The sequence below is a fragment of the Rhinolophus hipposideros genome, assembly GCF_964194185.1.
Source record: "Rhinolophus hipposideros genome assembly, chromosome: 1".
In the NCBI taxonomy this organism is placed as follows: domain Eukaryota; kingdom Metazoa; phylum Chordata; class Mammalia; order Chiroptera; family Rhinolophidae; genus Rhinolophus; species Rhinolophus hipposideros.
Window position 1 is genome coordinate 40071010 of NC_138047.1, and position 24540 is coordinate 40095549.

At 34.4% G+C, this 24540-nt stretch overlaps 1 protein-coding gene across 19 annotated transcripts in view; it reads right to left on the reverse strand.

Moving 5' to 3' along the window:
• Window positions 1-24540, reverse strand: part of CLOCK (clock circadian regulator) — a 125214-nt gene that overhangs the window by 46248 nt on the left and 54426 nt on the right. For 14 of the 19 annotated variants that reach the window (XM_081054370.1, XM_081054380.1, XM_081054371.1 and 11 more), the window contains 5 exons: window positions 19404-19495; window positions 12698-12787; window positions 9710-9769; window positions 7047-7195; window positions 3588-3679 (listed from right to left, as the gene is read on the reverse strand). In XM_081054370.1, the coding sequence (XP_080910496.1) occupies window positions 3588-3679; window positions 7047-7195; window positions 9710-9769; window positions 12698-12744 (348 nt within the window). In that variant the 5' untranslated portion in view covers window positions 12745-12787; window positions 19404-19495. Of the gene's footprint in view, window positions 1-3587; window positions 3680-7046; window positions 7196-9709; window positions 9770-10261; window positions 10397-12697; window positions 12788-19403; window positions 19496-24540 lie in introns of those variants that run through there. The other 5 variants (XM_081054374.1, XM_081054373.1, XM_081054368.1 and 2 more) reach the window with 5 other exon arrangements.

Consider the following 24540-nt stretch of genomic DNA (forward strand, 5'->3'; position numbering starts at 1 on the left):
ATAAACCATGTGTATCTTTTTCAACACTGTATCTGCAGCACCTAGAGTAAGGATAGCATATGGCAGACAAAAAACATACCTGTACATCATTTACAGACCCGGGAATTAGAGCAACCTCCCTTTACTTCTAAGTAATTGTTAAAGTATATTGGAGAGAGACTTGGATACGAGAAAGAACTTATTTTGAGTAGATGCTTATCTTCCAGAACGGCTTAGACAAGCCCATTCTTGGCTAATATAGAAGGAAGGGGTGAAAACCTTCTAATTTAAGCAAATTCATGCAATTATTTTTACAAAAACTTCTAAGTACAGTAATGCCAGTGTTATTATTTCATAAGGAATAGGGTCAAGATGATAAGAACTAGCTTTTCTTGTGTTAAGCTAGACTGTGTCATCTTTGAAAGAATATTAATATTTACTATGATGAACTATATTTGCTCTTAGGGTATTTGCTAGGAATTAGAGTCCAGCAGCTCTCTTCTGTGAAGAGAATGAACTGAAATCAGAACTCTTAAAGGCTTAATCTCACTCCTAGGAGCAGATCCTGCCCTTCCCACTTTCAAAGCAGACAAAGATTCAGCAGAGAAAAGCATCTCGCCAAAGTCTTAACACAAGGAAGGACCCAGGGCCCAGACTTGTTCTGAGAGGACGGATGTAATTTCCCAAGTATGTAGGCGGGTACGCCAAAACTAAAAGGGCCTTGAGAAGGGCCCTGAGGAGGAAGATCAGAGAGATGTGGAAGAGTGAGCAATACAGAGGACATCCTCATCCCAAGACCGAAGACAAGTATCCAGTTTTCACATTGCATGATACAGGGGAAAGGTTCATTAGTTAAAACTCCTTGTCTTCCTATTTGATATCTACTTGACCCACAAATAAAAGGACTGTGTAAACCTTCATTGTTAGTGAGTGTTTCATCTGAGGAAAACAGGATGGAAGGGGATAGGACCTCCTTGTGGATCTCTATCTAAGACGAGGCCGAAAGGGCACTAGCCCTTCCCTTGTAGATTACTGGAGAGTGCTGCCTGCCGCCAAGGGAAAGAACTATAATACTAAAGACGCTTTCACATAAAGATGACTTTGCATAGAGATCTGGTCAGGCTAAACTGCCCCTGTTTCCTTGACTACTCTGCCTCCCCAAGGGTAGCAAGGAATATTCTTCAGGCAACAAAGACAAGAGAGGGAGGGATGGATGGCAATGGAGGAATGGAGACAGCCAACACAAGTTAGAGGTGAATTTTAAGATCTCAGGTCCAGTTCTTCCATTAATTAGTCATCTGACCTCGGTCAAGTTGCAGCCTCTTCAGGCCTCATCCATAAAACGAAGAGGCTGAGGTGAATGATCTAATCTCTTCCACTGGCAGCTCTAACACTCCAGGACACAGCCTACATCTGAAAGTCTGCTGAAAGGGGTACCTGGGCTTCCGATGTGTAATCTGATCAACATGACCAACCAACAGTAGTCACAGACTAGGTTAGGTGGACCCAGGTTCCCACATATACACATATTTATACATAGCCTTCAATCTTTACTCAATATTAATAGCTGTCAATATTAAAAATAAAACATATACTTGACATGTTAAAAATAAATAAAAGTAACATTTTTCAGGAAAGTAATCCTAAAAGCTGTGAGGATAATGAGACAACTAATTTATACTTAAAAAATTTTAAATATATTGAAGTTTTCTCTGTTGTATATTATAAATAATGTAATAATCTCTAGAACCTTTGATTTTTAAAAATATTTATCAATGTATGTACTACATGTGTCTTGGCAATTAATAAAGATCTATCCCTTATGAAAAAAAATCTGAAGACAATGCTTTTCTGTTTAGCTTAAAAGTGAATAGGTAATTCACCTTCATTAAGGTTATTAATATATGAGTAGATATTGTACCAATTTATGAATTTGTAAGAAATTTTTCACACCAATAAAGCAGGGTAAATAGTTAATGATTAACAGGTCTTACTAAACAATTACACTGAGGGTATAACCATAAAAATTTAAATTGGGGTGATTACATTAGGTATTTATTTCCTTTTGCTGTTGGAGACATTAGCTATGGGCACCTTTCATAAACATATTCCATATATCTAAAAAGATAATTTTGAACAATGTCGAACAACTCTTTAGAAAAAAAACATTTAACAAAATCAGAAACTATTATTTGATTTATAACTTAAGTGTCCACTAATTTAAAGAGCTAACTGACAGTCACTAAGATACAAGTTCTATGCCACAGCTAGCTTTCACTGAAAAGAAGTTTTGTGAGTGGCAGGAGTACGCACAGGGGCTGAGGCCAGGGGATCAGAGGCTAGTCTACCTGCAGCGAATCCCAGCTGAGCCACTTAACTAACTGCAGTTTTTTTCACAATCCCTCTGTTCCTTGATTTCCTCATCTGGAAGTAAAAAAGGGATACTAATAGTGTCTACGTCATAAGATTATGGAAGATTTACTGAGTTGATAAGTGAAAAATGTTATTTTTCAGATTTTAAGTACAGGTTTAAATATATACAAAATATTTATATTCCAACAGATTTTCATATGGTAACATTTCATATAGTAAAATTTCTGCTGAATAAAGACTTAATTAATCTAGCAATTACCTATTTCATCCAAAGTATAAATGGTAAAAATAACTCACTGATTTGCAAAATACTCTGTTACTTCACACTTTAGTCAATATATTATACAAAGACACTTGGAGACATGGCCATAACATATACATACATGACACAGATAAATGCTTAAAGTCTAAAAGAAACAACCCAAACAAACAGGATAAGAAATCTAAATTTAACATCTTCATCCCCACATCAGTTGCTTTATGTCTACTTTCTGCTATGTAGCTATTTTTCTTGTCCTTAACTGTTACTGCCAAAGTTTACCACTTGTTTCCTATTTATTTTAAGTTTTCATGAAAATCTGATACTGAACTCTGTGTACTTAGTGTGATAGGTACGAGCGACTCAAGATTTTGGTCGATTGTGTAATTATTGTATATAGTTTTGCAATTATAAGCAAATACGCTCTGAACTGTTTTCAAAACTAAATTTGTCACAAAAGAATATTTACTTATTTCCTTTTAAAAGTTTCCGCTTGAATTAAGAGTTGCCTTTCAATGCATATTTCATTTGTTTTATATTTTCAAAATACTTTATTTATTATCATTTTATGTTGGTTACAGGTAGATTTTAACTTGTTAAAAAAATGCTGCTGTCCAATGGGGTACATTTCATAAAAATATTTAATATGTGATGAATAATATATTATTCATTTTAATGTTGCTAGTGTGGTCCCAGGTAGAGAACTTAGTAGCTATAGTTTTCTGACTTTTATTAAGCCTTTCAACAATTGAGATTAATACTGAAAACATGAATATTTGGCATTCATTTACCACATAGTACCATTTGCTTACAATATTTACATCGATTAATTTTAACTGAAGATATAGGTTATTGATTTATGTTGAATTAAAACTTTTCAACATTAAAGACTGTTAAAACTATACTAAAATTAGTCACCCCTATGATTTATTTTTTGAGGAAAATGAAACTTTTCAAAAATTAAATCTGGACATACCTCTAACATTAATTGTGTAAACTCTTCATTACTAAGGAATGTAGGTTTCCAGTCCTGTCGAATTTCACTAGCATCTGACTGTGCAGTGATTTCTGTAAACAGATTATTTGACACATTAGTGGCATACTCCAACTACGGGGTGGGTGACTGAGGCAGTACCAAAGTCCTACAAGTTGCCTTCTCTCTTCCCACTCTAATTAAAGATGAGAACCATGGGAGTAACAGTTATTGGTCTAGGAAGGTGTCACGAAATCCAGGTTTTGGTATTATGAAATACCTGAGTTAACGTGGCAAGTTACCTCCTTGGATTTGGTCTCTTGGACATCTAGTCTCCTGGGTTTTTCTCTGGGGATTTGTGATAGCCTATGTTACTGCAAGGCCTGAGATTTGCTTCCTGTTTGACACAATGACTAAACAAGAATCAGAACAATCAGATTAGATTAAGCATTAGAAGATACTCCTTTTCTTCCCCCTTTCCTTGCCATTCAAGAGGTAGAATCTAAAGCAGACATAAGGACATAAGCCTGGAGGAAAGGAGCCATGGTCATGAAGTCTGCTTTTAACAAAGCGGACTTTAGACCTGCTTACTGGCAGGCAGAAAGGTTCCTCCCAGGCTAAGGTGCTCTAGTCTTAATCAAGAGATTAAATTAAGATTTGGGGCAAAAACTTTATAGTAACAATCCCAGAGTGATTTTGCTTAGTGTCCTCTTGCATGTTTTCTTAGTGGTAGTGGCCTGGTCAAAAATTTGGGGGTTGGGACACACATTTTAACAAAATTATTAAGTTTATTTTGCAATGTACTACTTACTAATAGATTTAGTTATGAGAAAGCTATTCATAAATGATGAAACATGAACCATTTAGGTAACAAATGTTTTTTCCATTTTTAACTGTAGGCAAAATAAAAATCTATGTCATAGATTTTACCCTACAAAATATACGCTACTTTGCAGTGAAAAGTATAGATGAAGTTGTTTTGATTTTTCTATTACCAGATATATAAATATATCAAATTGTTACCCAAAATTTGCATTATTAAAAATGCCTAGGGTGGCCGGATGCTCAGTTGGTTAGAGCGCAAGCTCTGAGCAACGGGGTTGCCAGTTCAATTCCCACATGGGCCAGTGAGCTGCACCATCCACAACTAGACTGAAGACAACGCGCTGCCACTGAGCTGCCAGTGGGGTGCCCGGATGGCTCAGATGGTTAGAGCACAAGCTCTCAATAACAAGGTTACCGGTTCAATTCCCCACAGCAACTGGACTTGGAGCTAAGCTGCGCCCTCCACAACTAGATTGAAGTACACTATTTGGAGCTGATGGCCCTAGAGAAACACATTGTCCCCCAATATTCCCCAATAAAATTTGTATTAAAAAATGCCTATACAGTGGTACCTCGGTTTTCAAACGTCTCCGTTGACGAACATTTTGGGTTATGAACGCCGTAAACCCGGAAGTAAACGCTTTGGTTCTTGAACACGACTCAGAGGTCGAACATGTCACATGGCTTCCACTGAGTACAAGATCCTGAGGCCTAGCTGTCGGCTGTTTTCGAACATTTCAGAACTCATGGATTACGTTGGAAAACCGAGGCACCACTGTACTAGAATATGAAGAGTAACTAAAAAGTTTACCTACTAAATCCGTGGAATATAGTGATACTTTTCAAATTCACCTTAATGATATATATTCAGAAAGAAAATTTAAATCCACAAGAAAATACCATCAAGTTTAGTTAAGCACAGGCTTATTTTAGAGTAATCATTATATAAGAATTTCCTTTCAATTTCAGGTAAATTTTATTTTTCTGAGAATTATATACCCCATTTAAAAAACTAAAAAACAAAACACCTGATCTACTTAATGCCAAAATTAATCCACTTTTGTCAGGGAGAAATGCATGTATACTATTTCATTTCATTCAACAATCATTTATTGAACTCCGATGTCTGAGGGTCTGACTATGCTAACTACTAAGGGATACTGAGATAGTTAGAATACTATTTGTACAAGTAAAATATAATGACAATGGTGGCAATAAAAATTATGACACAATTTTGACACATTTACAAAATGTGTCAAGAGAGTTTGGCAACTGTAATATAGTACTAGGAAGATGAAAAAAATCCAAGTCTTTTCAGGTTTAAGCTCTAAGGTGGTGTAAAAATAAAAAAAGGAAAGCTGACAGAAAGTGGTGACTGGACAAAAGGAAAATGAATTCAGTTTTAGATGAGCTGAGTTTGAGGCTATAGTAAAGATCAAGAAGTTATCTGGAAATAAAAGATGAAGAGTTTGCATCTAAAAATAAAGATTTAGTAGTGTAATAGAAACAATAGTTGAAGCTATGGAGTGAGATAACCAAGGGAAAGTGTGTAGAAAAAGCAATAACACACACGGTAAGACCTTGAGAGATGTCATATTTAGAGGGCAGAAAAAGAAGTTAAGTCTCAATTAAGAAGGGAGGTGAATGACGAAGGGCAGTATAACACAGGCCAAGGAACAGCAAGCCAGTGGAGGGTGGATGAAAATTTCCAGTGCTTTAAACATGCAGAAAAGGATGAGGTATATAAGAAAAAGCTATTGCTTTATTGGCAGCAGAGGAGATGAGAGGTAATGGCAGTGAAATGGACAAAAATAATTTCAAAGATGGTGGAGCATAAATCAGGCTAGTAAAGGCATTAGTGCTTAGTTTTGCAGTTTCGACTTGCATCTGAAATAGGAAATGTCCTTTTACAAGTTTTTCATCTATTATCTGCTACCAAAATACTTAATATTCTTTGAATTTTCTTTTCACGCTTATTTAGTCAAAGTGATTTTCTTCCATAAAGAAATACTCACTTTGTTTTAAACATAGTGTTTATTTCCTAGGTATGCACTAAAACGATCTTTTAAAATGACGTACAAGGCCCTCATAATCGGTCTCTTGCCTTTCTTTCAAATATTCCCGTAATTTTCCAACTCAAACGATGCTCCAGTTACACTGAATTCTCCCCGTTTCTCTACTTTTGTACATGCTATTTCCTCCGTGCGAAATGCTGTTTTCCTTACTTAATCTAAAAAGACTCAGGTGAAAAATCAACTGTTTTTAAGCCTTCCTATTCTTCCATTCTTTCCTATTTTCATAGCAAATTTCAGGTTTACAAGCACTCTTCCTCTTATTATTTGCATTGTAATTAGCCACTTACATGTCTGTCTCCCTTGGCTTGACTTACTCCAGGACCAGTACTATTACTTTGCACCGTGAGAATCTAGGATATAGTAGGCACTAAATAAATGTTTGTTGAATGAAAGAAAGAACACACCAGGAAGTCTTTTAAAAAGCAATTCATTTCTTCTCTAAAAAATGACAAGAAAGCATCCAATCTTAACCATCACTACCAAGATTCTATCACATTATGCTTTAAGGGAGAGCTGTCATAAAATATGTATGTATATCAATTTTACAAAGTTAAAAATTTACCTTTATGTTTTCGTAAAAAATCAATGCTCTTCTGTAGAACGGTAGATTTGTCCATCTTTCTAGCATTACCAGGAAGCATGGATCCCAGCTCCTTAATGAGAACATTAAATTGATCTCTACGTTTCTTTTCAGATTTGTTTCTAGATACTCTAAAGAAATAAAAAATTAAATAAGTAGTTTTCAAACAATCCATTTGATTATACAAACAGTTTCATATAATGCTCAGTTTGGACACAACACATAGCATGTACTTCTTCTGTCAATGTAGATGGTAATAAATATTTATCTCCTAGTTTACCAACAATATGAGGTCTGACAATAAGTGCGCGAACTTGTTGCAACAATGTTGCTAACCTTTTGTTGCAACAATGTTGCTAACCTTTTGTTGCAACAATGCTGCTAACCTTTTTTGATATCAGAGAGATTATTCATTATGAATCTGTACCAACTAGACAAACAGTTAATTAAGTTTACTAATTAGAAGTACTGAAAAGGCTGCATCAAAAAGTTAGACGACCTGACTTTTCACCAACAATTCATGGCTCTTGCATCACGACAATACACCAGCTCACATGCCACTGTCTGAGGGAGTTTTTATCCAGTAAAAAAATAACTGTATTGGAACACCCTCCCTACTCACCTAATCTGGCCCCCACTGACTTGTTTCTTTACCCAGAGATAAAGGAAATATTGAAAGGAAGACATTTTCATGACATTCAGGACATCAAGGGTAATACAATGACAGCTCTGATGGCCATTCTAGAAAACTGGTTTGAATGGTGGACCAGGGGCTGGAGGTGGTGCAAAGCTTCCCAAGGGGAGTACTTCAAAGGTGACCATAGTGATATTCAGCAATGAGGTATGTAGCACTTTTTCTAGGATGAGTTTACGAAATTAACTGTCCAACCTCACATTTACAGTTCATTTGGGCAATAATTTTTCTTCTCAGTTTGTCACTATAGAAACTTTTATGTATAAGGCATCTGGCATACATGTTTTTATGAATGCCAAAAAGACAAATTGCATTCAAATCTCAGGTTTTATTTAATCTAGTATTTACCAAGAATTTCTATTTTCCTAAGGTTATTATATAACTGAAATACATTTTGTGAAGGTACATACAACGTGCAAATACAAATTATAAAAATTATTGAATAGGAGAAAGTTATCCATCTCCTGTAAGTTTTAAATTATACACAGAAATCTAAAAATGAGAACCTCCCTATCTTCAGGCTTACCCACACATTCTTCCTCTTTCTTCCTATATTCCAGCCTCCAACACAGAGCTGTAATCATTTGTTTGCATATCTGTCCCTCCATCAGGCAGTGGGCTCCTCGATAATAGAGCCCAAATTTTTTCATCTAAGCACGTAAGCAGAACACCTAACGTACAGTAAGCATTCAAAAATATGTGCTAAATTAATAATTACTACTAGTCTATGTGAAGCAATAACCAGTAAATATTTAGTTGCACTGAGACCCCTTGAGACAAGTAATTACAGTACAATTATTTATAGAGCAATTAACCATTCTATAATACCTCTAATTATCTGCTTTGTGAAGTCGAATTTCAGAATGCAATTGCTCTAAATAATGGCTCAATAAATAACTGCTCTATAAATAATTTTAGAATTTGTTTAAGCAAACTATACTACTTTCCCAAAAGGTCAAAGGATAATTTTATTTATTTATTTATTTGTTTTTCTGTAACGAACAAGCATCTATTCGATAATACTACTAGGAAAAAATACAATTGTACATATCTTATAAGAAAATAGACAATAACTGATTGCCTCATCAAACAATGAGTGCCTGCTCTGACGACAAAGACTGTGCTAATAAGGGCTAGGAATCCTGGGGAAGACAAGCTCCCAAACTATTTACTGCTCACTGAGTGACTACGAACGTGGCTATAGTGGCTAAACCCTCCTTCTTGATACTGTAATTAACTGTCAAAGCCCCTATTTAAGGTCAAAGCCCCTACCCTCACCACCATGGTTCTAGAACCCATTCCCTCACCTACTTGATAATACCTCTCAACAAGTCTCTCCTCCCTCTCTCTATTATCTACTTTCCTTTCTATTGGTGAATGGAGACATGTGAAAGGACACAAGAGACAACTCTGAAAGACCTCCCAGTGGCTAAAGCTGGAACAATTTGAGCCACAAATAACAGTGAAGCATAACATGAAGCATAAAATAAATATGAGTCCATACAGACGTAAATAAATGGGAAAGAGACTGTTTTTTAACAAAAGAATTCCAAATATCTGTAGCGGTGGAGCTTAATTCCCTGGGTCCCTAATTTGAAGGTGGGCTACACTGAACAACTCGCTTCCAAAAAAATAGGGTAGGTTAAGGGAAAAACAGTGACTACAATGGTGAATCCCGGCAAACCCTACCTTATCCAAGTGACAAAGGTTAACATCCCCAGTGATGCCATATAGATACTATGCTCCCATAATATGATGAGATGGGCATATTTAAAGGATAATTTTATTTAATTTATTACCTGAATACTGATATTCTAAGCTCTTCCATCTAGTTAACATATCTAAGTTCTTAAGGCAGACAGCATTTGGAAATCACTGATTTACTATTTATTTACTATTGCAATAACTTATTATTCATCCATTTACTATTTTACATCTCAAGTTGAACTACCTTTTTGCTTTGTCCTTGTCATCTTCTTCCACCAACCCATCAAAAATACTACCATCATCTCTAAAAGAAAAAAGTGGACAGAGAAAATAAGAGCCTAAGAACTTAACAAGCAACAGCAATACTACAATGACATGTGAATCAGTTACATACTAGAGTTTCTGTAGTTAATAGAGTGTATAAATTCAAACTCAATAACACTAACCTGTTTTCTAATAAATATTAAACATTAAAGTTTAGTCATTTTTGTTCCACTTATTACAAACGTGAATTTTAAAACTACTTACTTAAATTTAAAACTACTTAATTTTAAAACTACATACACAACACACTAAACCAGAATTAAAATTAATCAGAAGTTAGATACCTTGTTTTAAACTTTTAGATACCAGTGAAAACCTACAGGAGGTCAGTCCATTTGCCATTATATAAAATGATTCACTTAAACTATTTTTAATTATAATAGCATAGCTTAAAAATGTATTTTCTGAGATATTCACTTCATAAAACCATAAACCACTCATAAATATCACAACATCTAGCACATTAACTTACATTAATACATTTTCATTCATTACTAATTCATTTAATAAGTATTCATTAGCACACATAGCCAGGCTTTGTTCTGGACGTGGTTCTAGAGCAGTTAAGCAGACATCCAGGCCGCAGCTCTCCTACAGGTTACCTTCTAGCATAAAGAAACAAATCAACATAAAAATATATGACAATACTTTTTATTTTTTTAAAAATGGGGGGTGGGAATGATGGAGAAGGGATTAGACAGCATAAATTGGTAACTACAATATGGCCACGAGGACATGAAAGACAGCTAGGGGAATATAATCAATAATGTTGCAAAGATTTTGTAGGGTGTCAGATGGACACTTGTCTTATTAGGGAGACCACTTGGTGTAGATGTTTGACCACTGTGCTGTACACCTGAAGCAGAAGCTGAGTAATATTGTATGACAACTATAATTTAATATATATGTAGTCGCAGGATATGGAGTATAACATAGGAAACAGTCAATGGAATTATAATAGATATATACGATGTCAGAGGGGCAATAGATTGCGGAAGAGGGTTATCACTTTGTGAGGGATAAAATGTTTAACTATTGCATTGTTTTGTACACCTGAAACTAATAAAAAAATAAAATAAAATAAAAAATGGGGGGTGATGTTTTGATTACGGGGTAGTTACTTTACCCTGAGTGGTTACAGAAAGACTTGTTGAGGTGGGGACATTTGAGCTGAGATCTAAGTGACAAGAAAAGGTTGGTTACAGGAAGACGTAGGAAAAGAGCAGTGTAACAAATGAAATCAAGAGCACTGGTGCCTAACCCCCTAACCTATGGAACTATATTTAATAGTTTCTGGTGATTTACAAGCTTTTACATGAATTCACTGTACAGTCCTATTCACACCTTTCTGTGGCCTATAAAGTGCATGCTGGACCCACTAACATCAATTACAAATTTTGCATCATAGAGGTCCATGTATGGACTTTTGGGGTTCCATGTATGCACTGAAATTTATGAAAAATTTGGTATGTACACTCATTTTATTAAGGAGAAAGTCCATAACTTTCATCATACTCAGAAAAATGAGCTCACTCTGGGTGGTGAACACACAATGCAATAAACAGATTTATGTATTATAGAATTGTACACTTGAAACCTATGTAATTTTACTAACCAATGTCACTCCAATAGATTTAATAAAGACTTAAAAAAAAAAGAACCATTGCTTTAAGTCTAAACACAAAGATTTCATCCTAGGTGCCATATTGTTTAGAATGGGAATTGGCAATCATTCAGAAGTATAATACCCAAATCATATTTAATCTCACAGGAGCAGTGAAGAAACATCCTTTCTGAGAAGAAGACTACACATAGATTCCACTTGAAACTATGGCATAGCTCAAAGCTATGGCACTGGTGCAAGCAGGCCTAAGGAAACTCCTTGCCCCTTAGGTCTTAAGTGCTGATAGAATATATATTTTCACTATATATCTCATAGGAAAGGGAGATGGGCTGCCCCCAGACATCAAAAGTCATTTCTGGGTCAAACTCTAGCTACAAAATTCTTAAAGAATCATCTATGAAAGAATCACACAGTACACTATAATAAAAGCACATGAACTTTAGTGTCAGGCAGACCAACACAGGTCATAATTCCAGCTTATCACTTACCATGTGACCTTAAACACATTTTTTAACCTCTCTGACCTATAGTTTCCATACCTATAAAATCTCATAGAATAACTATGAATGAAGTTAAATAAAATAACACACAAAAAGTATTCTGCACATTAGCTAGCTGTCAAAGAGTAGGTACATAAAAAAAGTTACTATATTTCAGATACTACTGACTATAACACTTATCAGTATTTTATGTACCACTCTGAAAGAAAAGAAAAATGCTACCAATTAAACTATGATAAACCAACTGTATGATGAATCCGAATGTCAGAGATGTTAAAATGCAAAAAAATAAAGTCTTAAAATCAAATAACAAGGAGAATTATCATTTTTCCAAGAGTAAGATTTATAGATTATAATTTCAACTAATGAAATCCTAATTATAGTTACCTCTTAACAGTCACAAATACTAAAATGCTTAATGTGATGGGGTTAGCATCAGTAAATAAGGAGGGAAAAAGGATGAGAGATAAGGAGATAAAAGATTCCAGATGGTACCAAGGAAACATTTACAATTGTCACAATTTCTTTCAGAGCAGCTTTTACCAAATCACTCAAAATTACAGTTCAAAGGCCCACTTAGAACACAAGCCATAGGCTTTTAACTTTGGCTCTAGACAATATTAACGTACTTTACTTACACTATGCTTGCTTAATACGGAAATTACATGTAACAGTAATTTTATGTTTAAACATAAAACTTCTTTTATCAATTTGATACAGACCATTAATAGTGAATTTTAAAAGAGCTTTCTGTATTTCAAAATAGGAGTCTCTAAAAACATACCTGTCAACAATCGAGCTCATTTTACTACAGCTTACGGTAAACAACATAACATATTACGTTTTCGTCTTGTGGTAGACATTTGTACTTCTCCTTGGGTGGAAAGAAAAATAAACGGTCATTAGTTTTCTAAAAAATTTATTCTACAAACACAGTAATCTTGAGAAACACTATATGTTGTTATAGAGACTTCAAAATATTTTTGTTTGTACTAAAGGCCAAAACATTATTTTCAAGCAAACATTTTTGGCTTGGGGCACATTTGAGGTTTTTCTTCTTTCTAAAAAAGGACTACAGGGGAAAAAAACAGGTTCACAGTTCATTTTTTTTCTACTATAATAATTTAGAACTTATGCTTAATATTCAGTATATTAGACAATGTAACTATAAATAGGCTGTAATAACACCATCTAATCAGAACATTTGTTGCAAGCCTATTTTCTGTTAATATGGTAAGTTTGGGAATACAAAAATAAAAGACAGTACCTACAGACAATAATCTGGAATTGAACAGGGAGATACATACCTAAATAATTATAATAAAAGGGATAACGATGGTATATTAGAGGATGTCAGAGGAAATACTTTGGTAACAATGAGTTTGCAGGTGTTCTAGATTCTTGTTACTGAAAATACAGTCCAGAGACTATCAGAACTGACACTATCTGTGAGCTTGTTAAAAGACAGAATCTTGGGCCCCAACCCAGTCCTTCTGAATCAGAAAATACATCACAACAAGCTCTCCTATCTCTTGTGATTTCTATGGCTATTTAAGTTTGAGAAGTAACACACTAGAGGACAAAAGAGGTAATAGTTGAAATTATAAGCCATGGGAATAGCAATTTGCAAAGGCACAGGCCTTTGTGAGATGAGGGAGCACTATATTTGAGAAACGTAAGAGGTTTAGTATTTTTTTCTTTTTTGAGAAAATTCTAGGTATGTTACAACTTAAACTTTTAATCACGAGAGCATAAAATGAGAACAGGACTGGTAGAGGGGTGAAGGCAAATCAAGTAGAGAAAAGCCTTATTATAAAAAGTTGTATGCCCAAATTAAAAGAATTAAAATTTACTGCTTTAAAACTGAATCATAAGCCTAAAATTTGTCTCTCTACATAGTAGTTTTTTCCTAAAGTGTAAGTAAAGTTTCATCTATACAAGATACTTTGCCCTGTAGTCATGAGTTGAATATTGAAGAACCATCTGAATTCTAATAAATATCCTAACAGTTTTGAGGCACAAAAAATTCTACTTTAACTACATTTTTATTTAAAATTTAGAAAATAGTCTAAACTAATGTGTCACTTTAATTAAACCAGAGACGATTAAAGGTGTTCTATGAACATGAGATTCTAAAATATCCTATCGTTTTCAAATGTACATGCATGAGAGGAAAGGGGGTAACTCTAGATAAATGACGATCCACCGCCTATGTGGTTTTATGGCTGTAGAAGGAAAACGTGAACAAGAGTTCTTAAAAAAATGAGTGGGGAGTCAGAGGTAAAACTAAAAAGAATAGCATCAGGATAAAATACTGATTTTAAGTGTCTGGGTCAACATCAGCAGATGGCACTCAGAATTACAGGATTTTAGAGTTAGAACCGACTTGAAAGATCACCTAAGTACAGCACTCTGGTGCAAAAGACATAGTTATCATCAAGGTAATAATAGAGGTCGGTTCTGTCACTAGAACAGAGCAAAGGTTAACAGAGCCAATATGGGTGAATTAAAAAAAAGAACAGTTTTAGTTTCAAGGGCCAGATATGAGCCTTAAATGGCACTGAATATGTGCTTTTTAATTATCGAAAGGAAAAATAGGGCACACCAGAAAATAGAAAAAGGACCCCAAGAATTAGGTCTTAGACTATAGGAAGGGCCATACTGACTGTAAGAGTGAATATGAAATGGTTTAGAAGATACAGACTGATACTTTATTAGGCTATTTTACTATTGTTAACAATATTCTTCCAAACATTATTTGTTGTCCAGCTAACTGAATATAAGACTATATCTTTAACAGCCTAGTCCAAGATATTTACAATTCCAGCCAACTGCTAGACATGTTATACTTAAGGGAAAGTAAGATAAAAAGTGAAATAGGCCTAAGTACTCTAGAGCAGGGGTGTCCAAACTGCGGCCCGAGGGCCAACTGCGACCAGCAATCCATTTTTAATTGGCCCACAGCAAATTCCAGAAATATATTTAGTTTACTTAAATAAACCAGGTGAGGCAATACATAATTCACCTCGAGTGAATGGCCCGGCTGTTTGTGTATTTTTCCGCATATGGCCCTTGGTGAAAAACGTTGGAAAAAGTTTGGACACCCCTGCTCTAGAGCAATTGTTGGAAGATTCCTCTTGACTTTTTTAAATGGTGTCAAATTAATTTTAACAAAGCAAAGTGGTAATGAGGAAACAATCAAAGGTTTTGTGTGGCGACTACCCTAGGACTCACATTTTCAGTACAAAAAGACTAACCTGTCACACGAGCACATGCTGTAGATTCTAATTCAGTTTTGGAAGACATAATGTCCCTAAACACCTCAAGGAAATTCAAGTGTATACTCTAATATAGACATTAATAGGCCAATATGGTATGCAATACTTTGTCTTGAAAGGATCAGTTGCAGCCATTAGAATCCAAAGTTCACCAATTAGATTATAAAAGACCAAGTTACAGCTAGGAATCAAACGCTCCTTTGCATAAGCAATTTGAGCTCAAAGTCATTCAGTGATATGATTTCCCAGCTGAGTAAGCACCACATTACTATTTTATAACAATGGAGGGCAAGGGCAGCATAAGTCTTTTATAAACAGTTTAAAAACAAGCTTTTAAAATATAACAAATGGGGACACATCAGTAACTAAGAAACTTTATAAACAATTCAAACTTGACCAAATAAAGAAGCAGGTATATTTTTAATTCAGCATGCACTATTACACATAAGTAACAAAATTTCAGGGCTTGGCAGTCCATCTTTGGAAAATAACCCGTATGTAGGAAATAAATTATTCTGTATTAAATATAAACTGCAGTATCTAATGACATACTACTTCTCCTATGAAACTCATCTGCTGTCACCTCTCAAGGCTTTCCACTCCTACATCACTATTTTCTCCTCTGTGATTGGATTATTCTGATCAACATCTTAGTATTTTATCTTAAAAAACAAACAAAATAAAAAAAACTCCCTTGACCCACCAACCCCCTTCAGGTGCTGCCTTCCTTTTCACAAGAAAACTGGTTGTCAGAGTTGTGTATTGTTGCCGTTTCAACATCTTTAATTCCATTCTCTTATTTTAAAATTTGGTGTTTATTTTCACGAATGTACATACACATGTTCACAGTTCAAAGCATTTGAACCAGTTTTACAAGACACATTTAAAAACCAGAAATCCTCTGATCTCTATTTCCTACTTTCATCTCTTTGTTTCTTTTGGTAGTTAATCCCCTATGCTTAAAAGCTTTATTTTGTTACTTCTTGCTTCTTTCTGTTTTAGGTAGGGTGTCTACACAGTCCCAACTTATCTCTGTTGTCCAATGTAACTATGAAAAGTGTTTGCTTTTGCTCTCAATAGTATACTATTTTTTTTAGGTAGCTCCTATTGAATTCCACAAGAAAGGAAGAATTTAGCTCTCTCTGACTACCCCATCCTTACCTCATACACATGCACACTTGCCCAAATTCCCAATATCATAATTTTAGCTAGGTGGTTATATTCAGAGTTAACATGATTATGACTCTGTAAATGCAAATCACAACTGAGCTACATAGTATACTACAACTACTTTCTCTTTCTGAGTAGTTTTCCCTAGAGTTAAAAATTGTCTTGTTTTATTATTTACCTCATTTTCTATATACTTATCACCATTTCAGCCCCAAACTCTTCCCTAAATCTATTTTTAATATTTTCCAAACATTACACATTCTACCAATTTAATCTTCTAGCAGCCATTTCTCTTGGCACCTTCTAACCTATTCCTAGTATTGGAAATGGATGCTCTCTAGTAACTAGTCACCAGCTGTAATCTGGGGATCACTATTGACTATCATCTTGGTGATGATAGTCCTTGGTCTCTACTTAAGTTGCATTCCCTACTTCTGGTATGGCTTCATCTTTTCTAGTTTCCTTTTTTACTTTTGCTGAGTACCTTCTACAATGACTGCCCAAGAAAGGAGACATGGCAGATAAATTTTCTGAGGCATCACAAGTCCTGAATTGTCATTACTCTATCCTTAAACAATTGTATATAGCTGGATACTGAATACTGAGTTTGAAATAATTTTTCCCTCAGAATTATGAAGGTTCATTATCTTCTGGTTTCCAATGTATTATTAAGAAGTCCAAAGCCATTCTGATAACTGACGCTTTATATGTGACCTACTATTTCTCTTATTTTGGGAGTTTCCGTGTTCTAAAATTTAATAGTGACATGCCCTACAATATATAGTTACGACTAATTTTCCTGTCTGTACTGGTCATTCTATGGCCTCTTTGTACCTGGAAAGTTGTGTTCTCTAGTTCTAGAGAGCTTTGTAGTGTCAGTCTCTGTTCTCTATTTCTCCCTTTTATTTCCTCTATTCTCTCTTTCTGAAACTCCTATTCTTTGAACACTGGCGATCATGGACAGTAGCTCCATTCCCCCCCCCCCCATTTTCTCTTTGCTTTACTTATATAATTGACATTACTTTTCAGCCCTTCCACTGAGTTTTCATTTCTAATTCAATTTATTGTTTCTCTTTCATATTTCATGGATTTATAATCCCCTATTACCTCTCTGAAACTATTAAATGATACTTTAGTGTTTGTTTCAATTTTTCACTTGCCAAACTGGTCTCTATTTACTCTAACTTGGTATTTTTCTCATTTGGTATTGTCTTGAACTCTCACACTAGAGGGTTTCCTAAGCTGTCTAGTGATCTCTGGCCACAAGATCACAAAGATCACTAAAGATCTATGTGATAGGACTTGCTGACTGTGAACTTAACTGCAGGAATATCACATTAAAATATTTCTTTGGGGGAATTCTTAATATCAGTATCTTCAGATCTTTTCTTAGGCTGTTTATAATTCCCAGAGACAAATCTTCTAAACTACTGACTGAAAATTATAAAAATCTGGTAGCTTCGGTTCTTAATCTCCCTATTTTTAATATGGTACCCCGATTCCCAACTATGTTTTATACCCTTCTATTTTATTCTTGCTAGAGAATAAATCTTGTCTTCTGCTGTGACCGAGAATGGGTATTTGCCTAGGTTTCCAAAGTCAGAAGGATATATGGAGTAGAAACATCTCTTAAACTGTTTTGCAACAAATTGTCCTGCTTTTAGTCCCATCCTCATTCCTATATGCAAAAGAGTGCTTTCAATTCCTGAACATTTGCAAGTTCTAAAGTGCCACTAACTTTGTTTCTCAGCATTCCCACAGCTGGCTTGGGAATCTAGGATCTATTACAAGACAGTTATCACACTTCATTTTGCTTTTCAGGTTCTAAAACTGTGTTGTAATTGTTTCCTCTCCCATTCTCTGTGTTCTTGTGAAGTCCTGTCTTCCGTAAAAAACCTTTTACTTCAGCTTTAATGAAGTTTTAAGAGGAAATGGAATTTAATTGCATTGTCTGCCATCTTTAACTGGAAGTTTCTCAATCTCTCCTCACCAATTTCAATCAGTCTTTCAATCCTCACACACATTCACTGAGACTGTTCACTCATATTAGTTATCAGTAACATTTATGTTGCCCAGTCTAATGGCTGCTTTACTCTCTAGTTGACATCTTAGTAGCATTTAATCTAACTGACCATTTCTGCATCTACTAAATACTTCTTCATGGCTTCTGTGGCAGAACACTTTCCTGCTTTTCCATCCATCTCACTGGCTGCTCCTTCTGCTCTGATTAATACTGGCATGTCCAGGGCTAAATCCTTCTCAATTTATGTGCACTCCCTAGATAATTTCTTCCAGATTTGACTCTAAGTATCTCTCTATGGAAATAACTCCCAATTCCATACCCCTAGACCAGATTCTCTTTAGAGTCATGTATCCAACTACCTTTTTGATATTTCAACAGATTTTACAGGCGTCTAAAATATCAGATAGCAAAATACTTGACTTTCTTCAGTAAATCTGTTCCTCTCCATTTTTCTTCTCCAACCTGAATTCCATATAGTCTTTCCCCACTTACACTCCAGTCACGTTTGCTCTTTCTATTGCTTAAGCATTCCACGGTTTTTGTTTCACTGCCTCCTATCATAACTGCCCAAGAAAGGCAACATCTCTCAGATCTTCACACGGTTGGCAAATTCTTGCCATTCAGATCTCAACTGAAATATTGTTCTTTAATGAGGGCTTCTCTATCTACCTAAAGAAAGCAGTCACCAGTCTCTACCACATTATCTAATTCTCTGCACAGAACCACAAAATATTTTTGTTTGTTTGTTTATTATTTGCCCTCCCTCTCTTTAGAATGCAATCCTCATGAGAGCAGGGACAGTTTCTGTCTCGTTCATCACTATATTCCCGTAGCCAAAATAGTATCTGAAGATAGTTGGCACAACAAATGTTTTGGGATAAATTAATACAACACAAAAAAATTTTAAATACAACTTTCCTCAAATTAGTGTACCAGAATAATTTGTGGATTTTTAAAAATATTTTTTTCTGGAAAAATGTCATTTCAAAGTACATTCCAATACACAACCTCATCATTACCTTTCGTATTTTTTGGATCTTTTGAACTGATTCTTCAGAAAACTATAGGCTCAATGTATTCTTCTATATGGCTGACCATCAGTCTCAAAATTCTGTTTAAACAAGAAAAATATTTGTTAGATTTATTTAATTAGTATAGTTGATAAACTTATATGTTTATCATGAAAAAAGTTTTAAGATAACTTTGAAAAACTTTGAAACATAACAAAATTTAGAACTTTATCATAAAAATGTGTAACATACTAAACTCTACAAATTATTTATAAAAGGAAATAACTTAAAAATAAACTAAAACAATCACTTTTAATTCTAGTACAGAAGTCAAAAGTATAAAAATAACTACACATTTTAAGAAAGGAAAAAATATATAAAACTGTAATACTCAATATATACCAATAACAAAAGATGAATACAAGTCATGTTTGACAAGAGGTGCTCAAAGTGGTTACCATCAGCGTCCAGACACTTCTAATTATGGCAAACTATTGCTTGAGCAACACTGACCAAAGTGTCAATTTGTATACTTTTTTTTGGCACCCCCAGTATAACTATAAAAATGTTAATGGATACACAACATAAAAAGATGTAATTTGTGACATCAATAACAAAGTGTGATGGGGGGAGAGAAGAGTAGAGTTACTGAAGTAAAGCTGTTATCAACTTAAAATATATTGTTATAAATATAAGATATTTTATGTAAGACTCACAGTATGCACAAAGAAAACACCTACAGAGGATGAAGATACACGAAAGGAAATGAGAACAGAATCCAAGCATGTCACAACAACAACAAAAATCAATGAACCAGAAAGGAAGACAAGAAAGGAATAAAGTGACAAAAAGCTACAAGACAGGCAAACGAACAAAATGGCAATATTAAGGTCTTCCCTGTCTGTAATCAAATGCAAATGGATTAAAGTTAGCAATCCAAAAATATAGAATGGCTACATGGATTAAAAAAACAAAGACCCAGCTATATGCCACCTACAAGAGATTCAACTTTTAGATTTAAGGACACACAGAGGCCAAAAGCGAAAGACTGTAAAAAACATATTCCATGCAAATGGTAACTAAGGAGAGGAGTGGCCATATTTATATCCATACTTATATAAGACAAAATAGACTACAAGTCAAAAACTGTCACAAGAAACAAAAAAGAGCATTATATAATGATGAAAAGTCAATTAATCAGGAATATATAATTATAAATATATATACATCCAACATCAGAGCATCCAAATATCTGAAGCAAACACTGACAGAAATACATAGCAATACAACAGGAGATTTCAATAATCCACTTTCAATAATGGACAGAATATCCAAACAGATGACAAATAAGGAAACAGATGGCTTGACAAACACTACAGATCAAATGGACTTAACAGACATATACAGAATATTCCACCCACACAGCAGCAGAATACACGTTCTTCTCAAGCACATATGAAACATTCTCCAGGATGATGAGGAACATGATAGATGCCCACTCTCACCACTTCTATTCAATACAGTTTTGAAGTCCTAGCTTGAGCAATTAGGCAAGAAATAAAAGGCGTATCAGAAAGTTATAGGTAAAATGATCTGTTCACAGATGACATGACCCCATATGTAGAAAACACTAAAGGCTACACACACATGTAACAACTGTCAGAACTAATATCAAAGTTGCAGGACACAAAATTAACATACTAAAATCAGTTGCATTCCTATACACTAACAACAAACAATCTGAAAAGAAAATTAAGAAAGCAGTGCCATTTACAATAGCATCAAAAAGAATACTGTACTTAGAAATTAACTTAACCAAAGAGGTGAAAGAACTGCACACTAAAAATTACAAAACACGGAAGAAATTAAATTAGATACAAATAAATAGAAAGGCATCAATATTCATGGATTGGAAAAATTTGTATTGTTAAAATGTCCATAATACCCAATGTGATCTACAGATCCAACAAAATCTCTATAAAAATCTCAATGGTACTTTTTGCAGAAATAGAAAAAAACCTCCTAAAATTCATACAGAATCACAAAGGATCTGAAAATAGTCAAAACAATCTTAAGAAAGAAGAACAAAGCTGGAGGCCTCACACTTCTTGACTTTAAAACATTACAAAGCTACAGTAATCAAAACACTATGGTAGTGGCATAAAGCCAGACATACAGACCAATACAACAGAAACCAGAGCCCAGAAATTAACCCATGCTTATACAGTGAAATCATCTTCAACAAGGGTGCCAAGACTAAATAAAGGGAAAAGATAGTCTCTTCAACAAATGGTGCTGGGAAAACAGGATATTCACATGCGAAACAATAAAACTGGACCCTTATATTACACCATACCAAAAAAAATCAAATTGAAATAGATTAAAGACTTCTATGTAAGTTCTAGAAAACTATGAAATTCTTAGAAGGAAACACAGAGAAGTTTCAGGATATTTGATTTGGCAATAATTTCTTGGATATGACACCAAAAGCACAGGAAATAAAAGCAAAAGTAGACAAGTAGGACTACATCAAACTAAAATCTTCTGCACAACAAAGGAAATCATCAACAAAATGAAACGGCAACCTACTGAACAGGAGAAAATGTTAGCAAATCATTTCTCTAATAAGGGGTTAATATCCAAAATATATTAGGAACTCCTACAATTCAGCAAAAGAACAAATATATAATCTGATTAGAAATGGGCAAATTACTTAAATAGACATTTCTCCTAAGAAGACATACAATGGCTTACATGTATATGAAAAGATGCTCAACATCACTAATAATAAGGGAAACACAAATCAAAACCATCAGATATCATCACACATCTATTACGATGGCCATTATAAAAACAAAACAAAAAATGAGAGATTAACAGGTACTGGTAAGGATGCAGAAAAATTGGAACCTGTCCATTGTGGGACTGTAAAATGGTGTAGCCACTATGGAAAACAAGATAAACGTCTCAAAAACTTAAAAATAGCAATACCATATGATCCAACAATCCCACTTCAGGATATTTATCCAAAAGAACTGAGAATAGGATCTTGAGGAGATAACTGTACTTCCATATTCACTGCAGCATATTCAGAATAGCCAAGAACAGAAAACCACCTAAATGTCCATTGAAAGATTGAATGGTCAAAGAAAATGTGGTATATACACACCATGGAATACTATTCAGTCTTAAAAAAGGAAGAAGTCCTGTCGTATGTGACAACATAGATGAACCCTGACACTATGCAAAGTGAAATAAACCAGTTACAGAAGGACTAATAATGCACGATTCGATTTAAATGAGATATCTAAAGCAGTCAAGTTCATCGAAGTGGAAAGTAGAATGGTGGTTGCCAGGGGCTTGGGAGAGGGGGGATACAGGTAGTTGCTGTTCAATAGATAATGGAGCTTCCTCTGTAGTAAGGTGTACTTTTTTCCTTTAGCTTCTTTTAGGATTTTTTCTTTAGCTTTGATATTCTGTTTTTTGAAAATGACATGCCAAGGTGTCATTTGGAGGGGAGGGGGCATTTATACTACTTGGTGGATTCTGAACTTCCTGGATCTGTGGTTTAGTGTCTGACATTAATGTGGGGGAAATTCTCAACATTGTTTCAAATATTTCTTCTGTTCCTTTCTCTGTCTCTTCTCCTTCTGGTATTCTCATTGCATTCATGTTATATCTTTTATAGTTGTCTCATCATCCTTGGATATTCTGGTGTGTTTTTTTCAGTCTTTTGTTCTCCCCCGATCTCCCCATTTTGTGTGTGTGTATGTATGCGTGTTGTGTATGTATCTACTTTAGTTTTTATTTTCACCTTCAAGAAAGAAAATTAGGGTGAATTTTACTGAATTAAAATTCGGGGTATGGAAAGAACTTCAGAAGCCTGTCAATTTTAATTAGCAACGTTGTTTCACTGACACAAGTTTGGGGGGACATATCAACAGCTTGAAAATATTTGTCTTTTAACCTATGTCCTAAAAGCTAGAAAGAATTTAACATCCAACAGCAATAACAGTAGCATCAAAATGCTAGTATATTGAACATAAATCCAAATGTGCCAAAAATACCAACTATGGTATTCCTGAGTAATTAGCTCCTGGATTTTTTAAAAAACTTTTTCTGCAGTACTTTCTAAAATTTCTCCCAGAACATGCATTATTTTTATAACCAGTAAAACTGTCTTTTTTTTCTTTTCCTTTTCTTTTAATTGCTTAATACTAGAGCCCTGGCTATACATAAGGAACATTAAATACATGCTCATCCATTCCAAAGAACAAAAGTAAAAAAGTAACATGAGTAACAAAGATTTTTCTCAACATGAGTAACAAAGACTTTTTTATGTAGTGTTCACATATAACTTAAAAAATACTTTTAATTTCGTCTATGAACAATTTTTAAATTATTATTATAAATGGTTAACTCAGGAACCTGGGTTTTAAAAAAAAATGGAAACCACAATAAATCTTTCTCTAACCTAATAACCTATTGACCCACTGACCTACTTTGTAATTTAGGTTAGTTAAATCTGATATCACAAATATTTCTGAGACTGATGGACCTATTAGCATTAATTAAACGCAGTGCTGAAATTTAATTGACTGGTAAATTATAAAACCTAAGCAATAATCCTTAACTATGTTTATCACAATTTATTAAAAATTCTAACTTGTTCTGCAGATTACTAAGTAATTGTATTATAGCTAAAAAAAATAATTATTTCTAAGAACAATCTTAACTTGTGAAGACCCAAAAACTTTTAAAATTGTTTAATGTTTGAATAAAGATAAAATGAAACAGTAGTTCTCCATATGAGACTACCTCTACAAATATATGTAAACTATTAGGAAGATGAAAAACATTCTTGACTCTACTGTAGTTTTTAAGACCAATTTAAACTAAAAATTGACAGTAAGAACAAAAAACACACCCAAAACAAAGCCTCATGAAACAGACCTCTTAGAATTAGAGAACACTCTGGCTCATGACAAATATCAAATGATACCAAAACTGTAGCCTGTCACACGTCTAGACATGATGCATTTTTGAAGCCTCATTAAATAAACAAAAATTGAAAAATTAATACAGCTCTTAGTGGCACACAAGACTATTCACATGACTCAACTAATGTATTTCTTCAAATAATGCC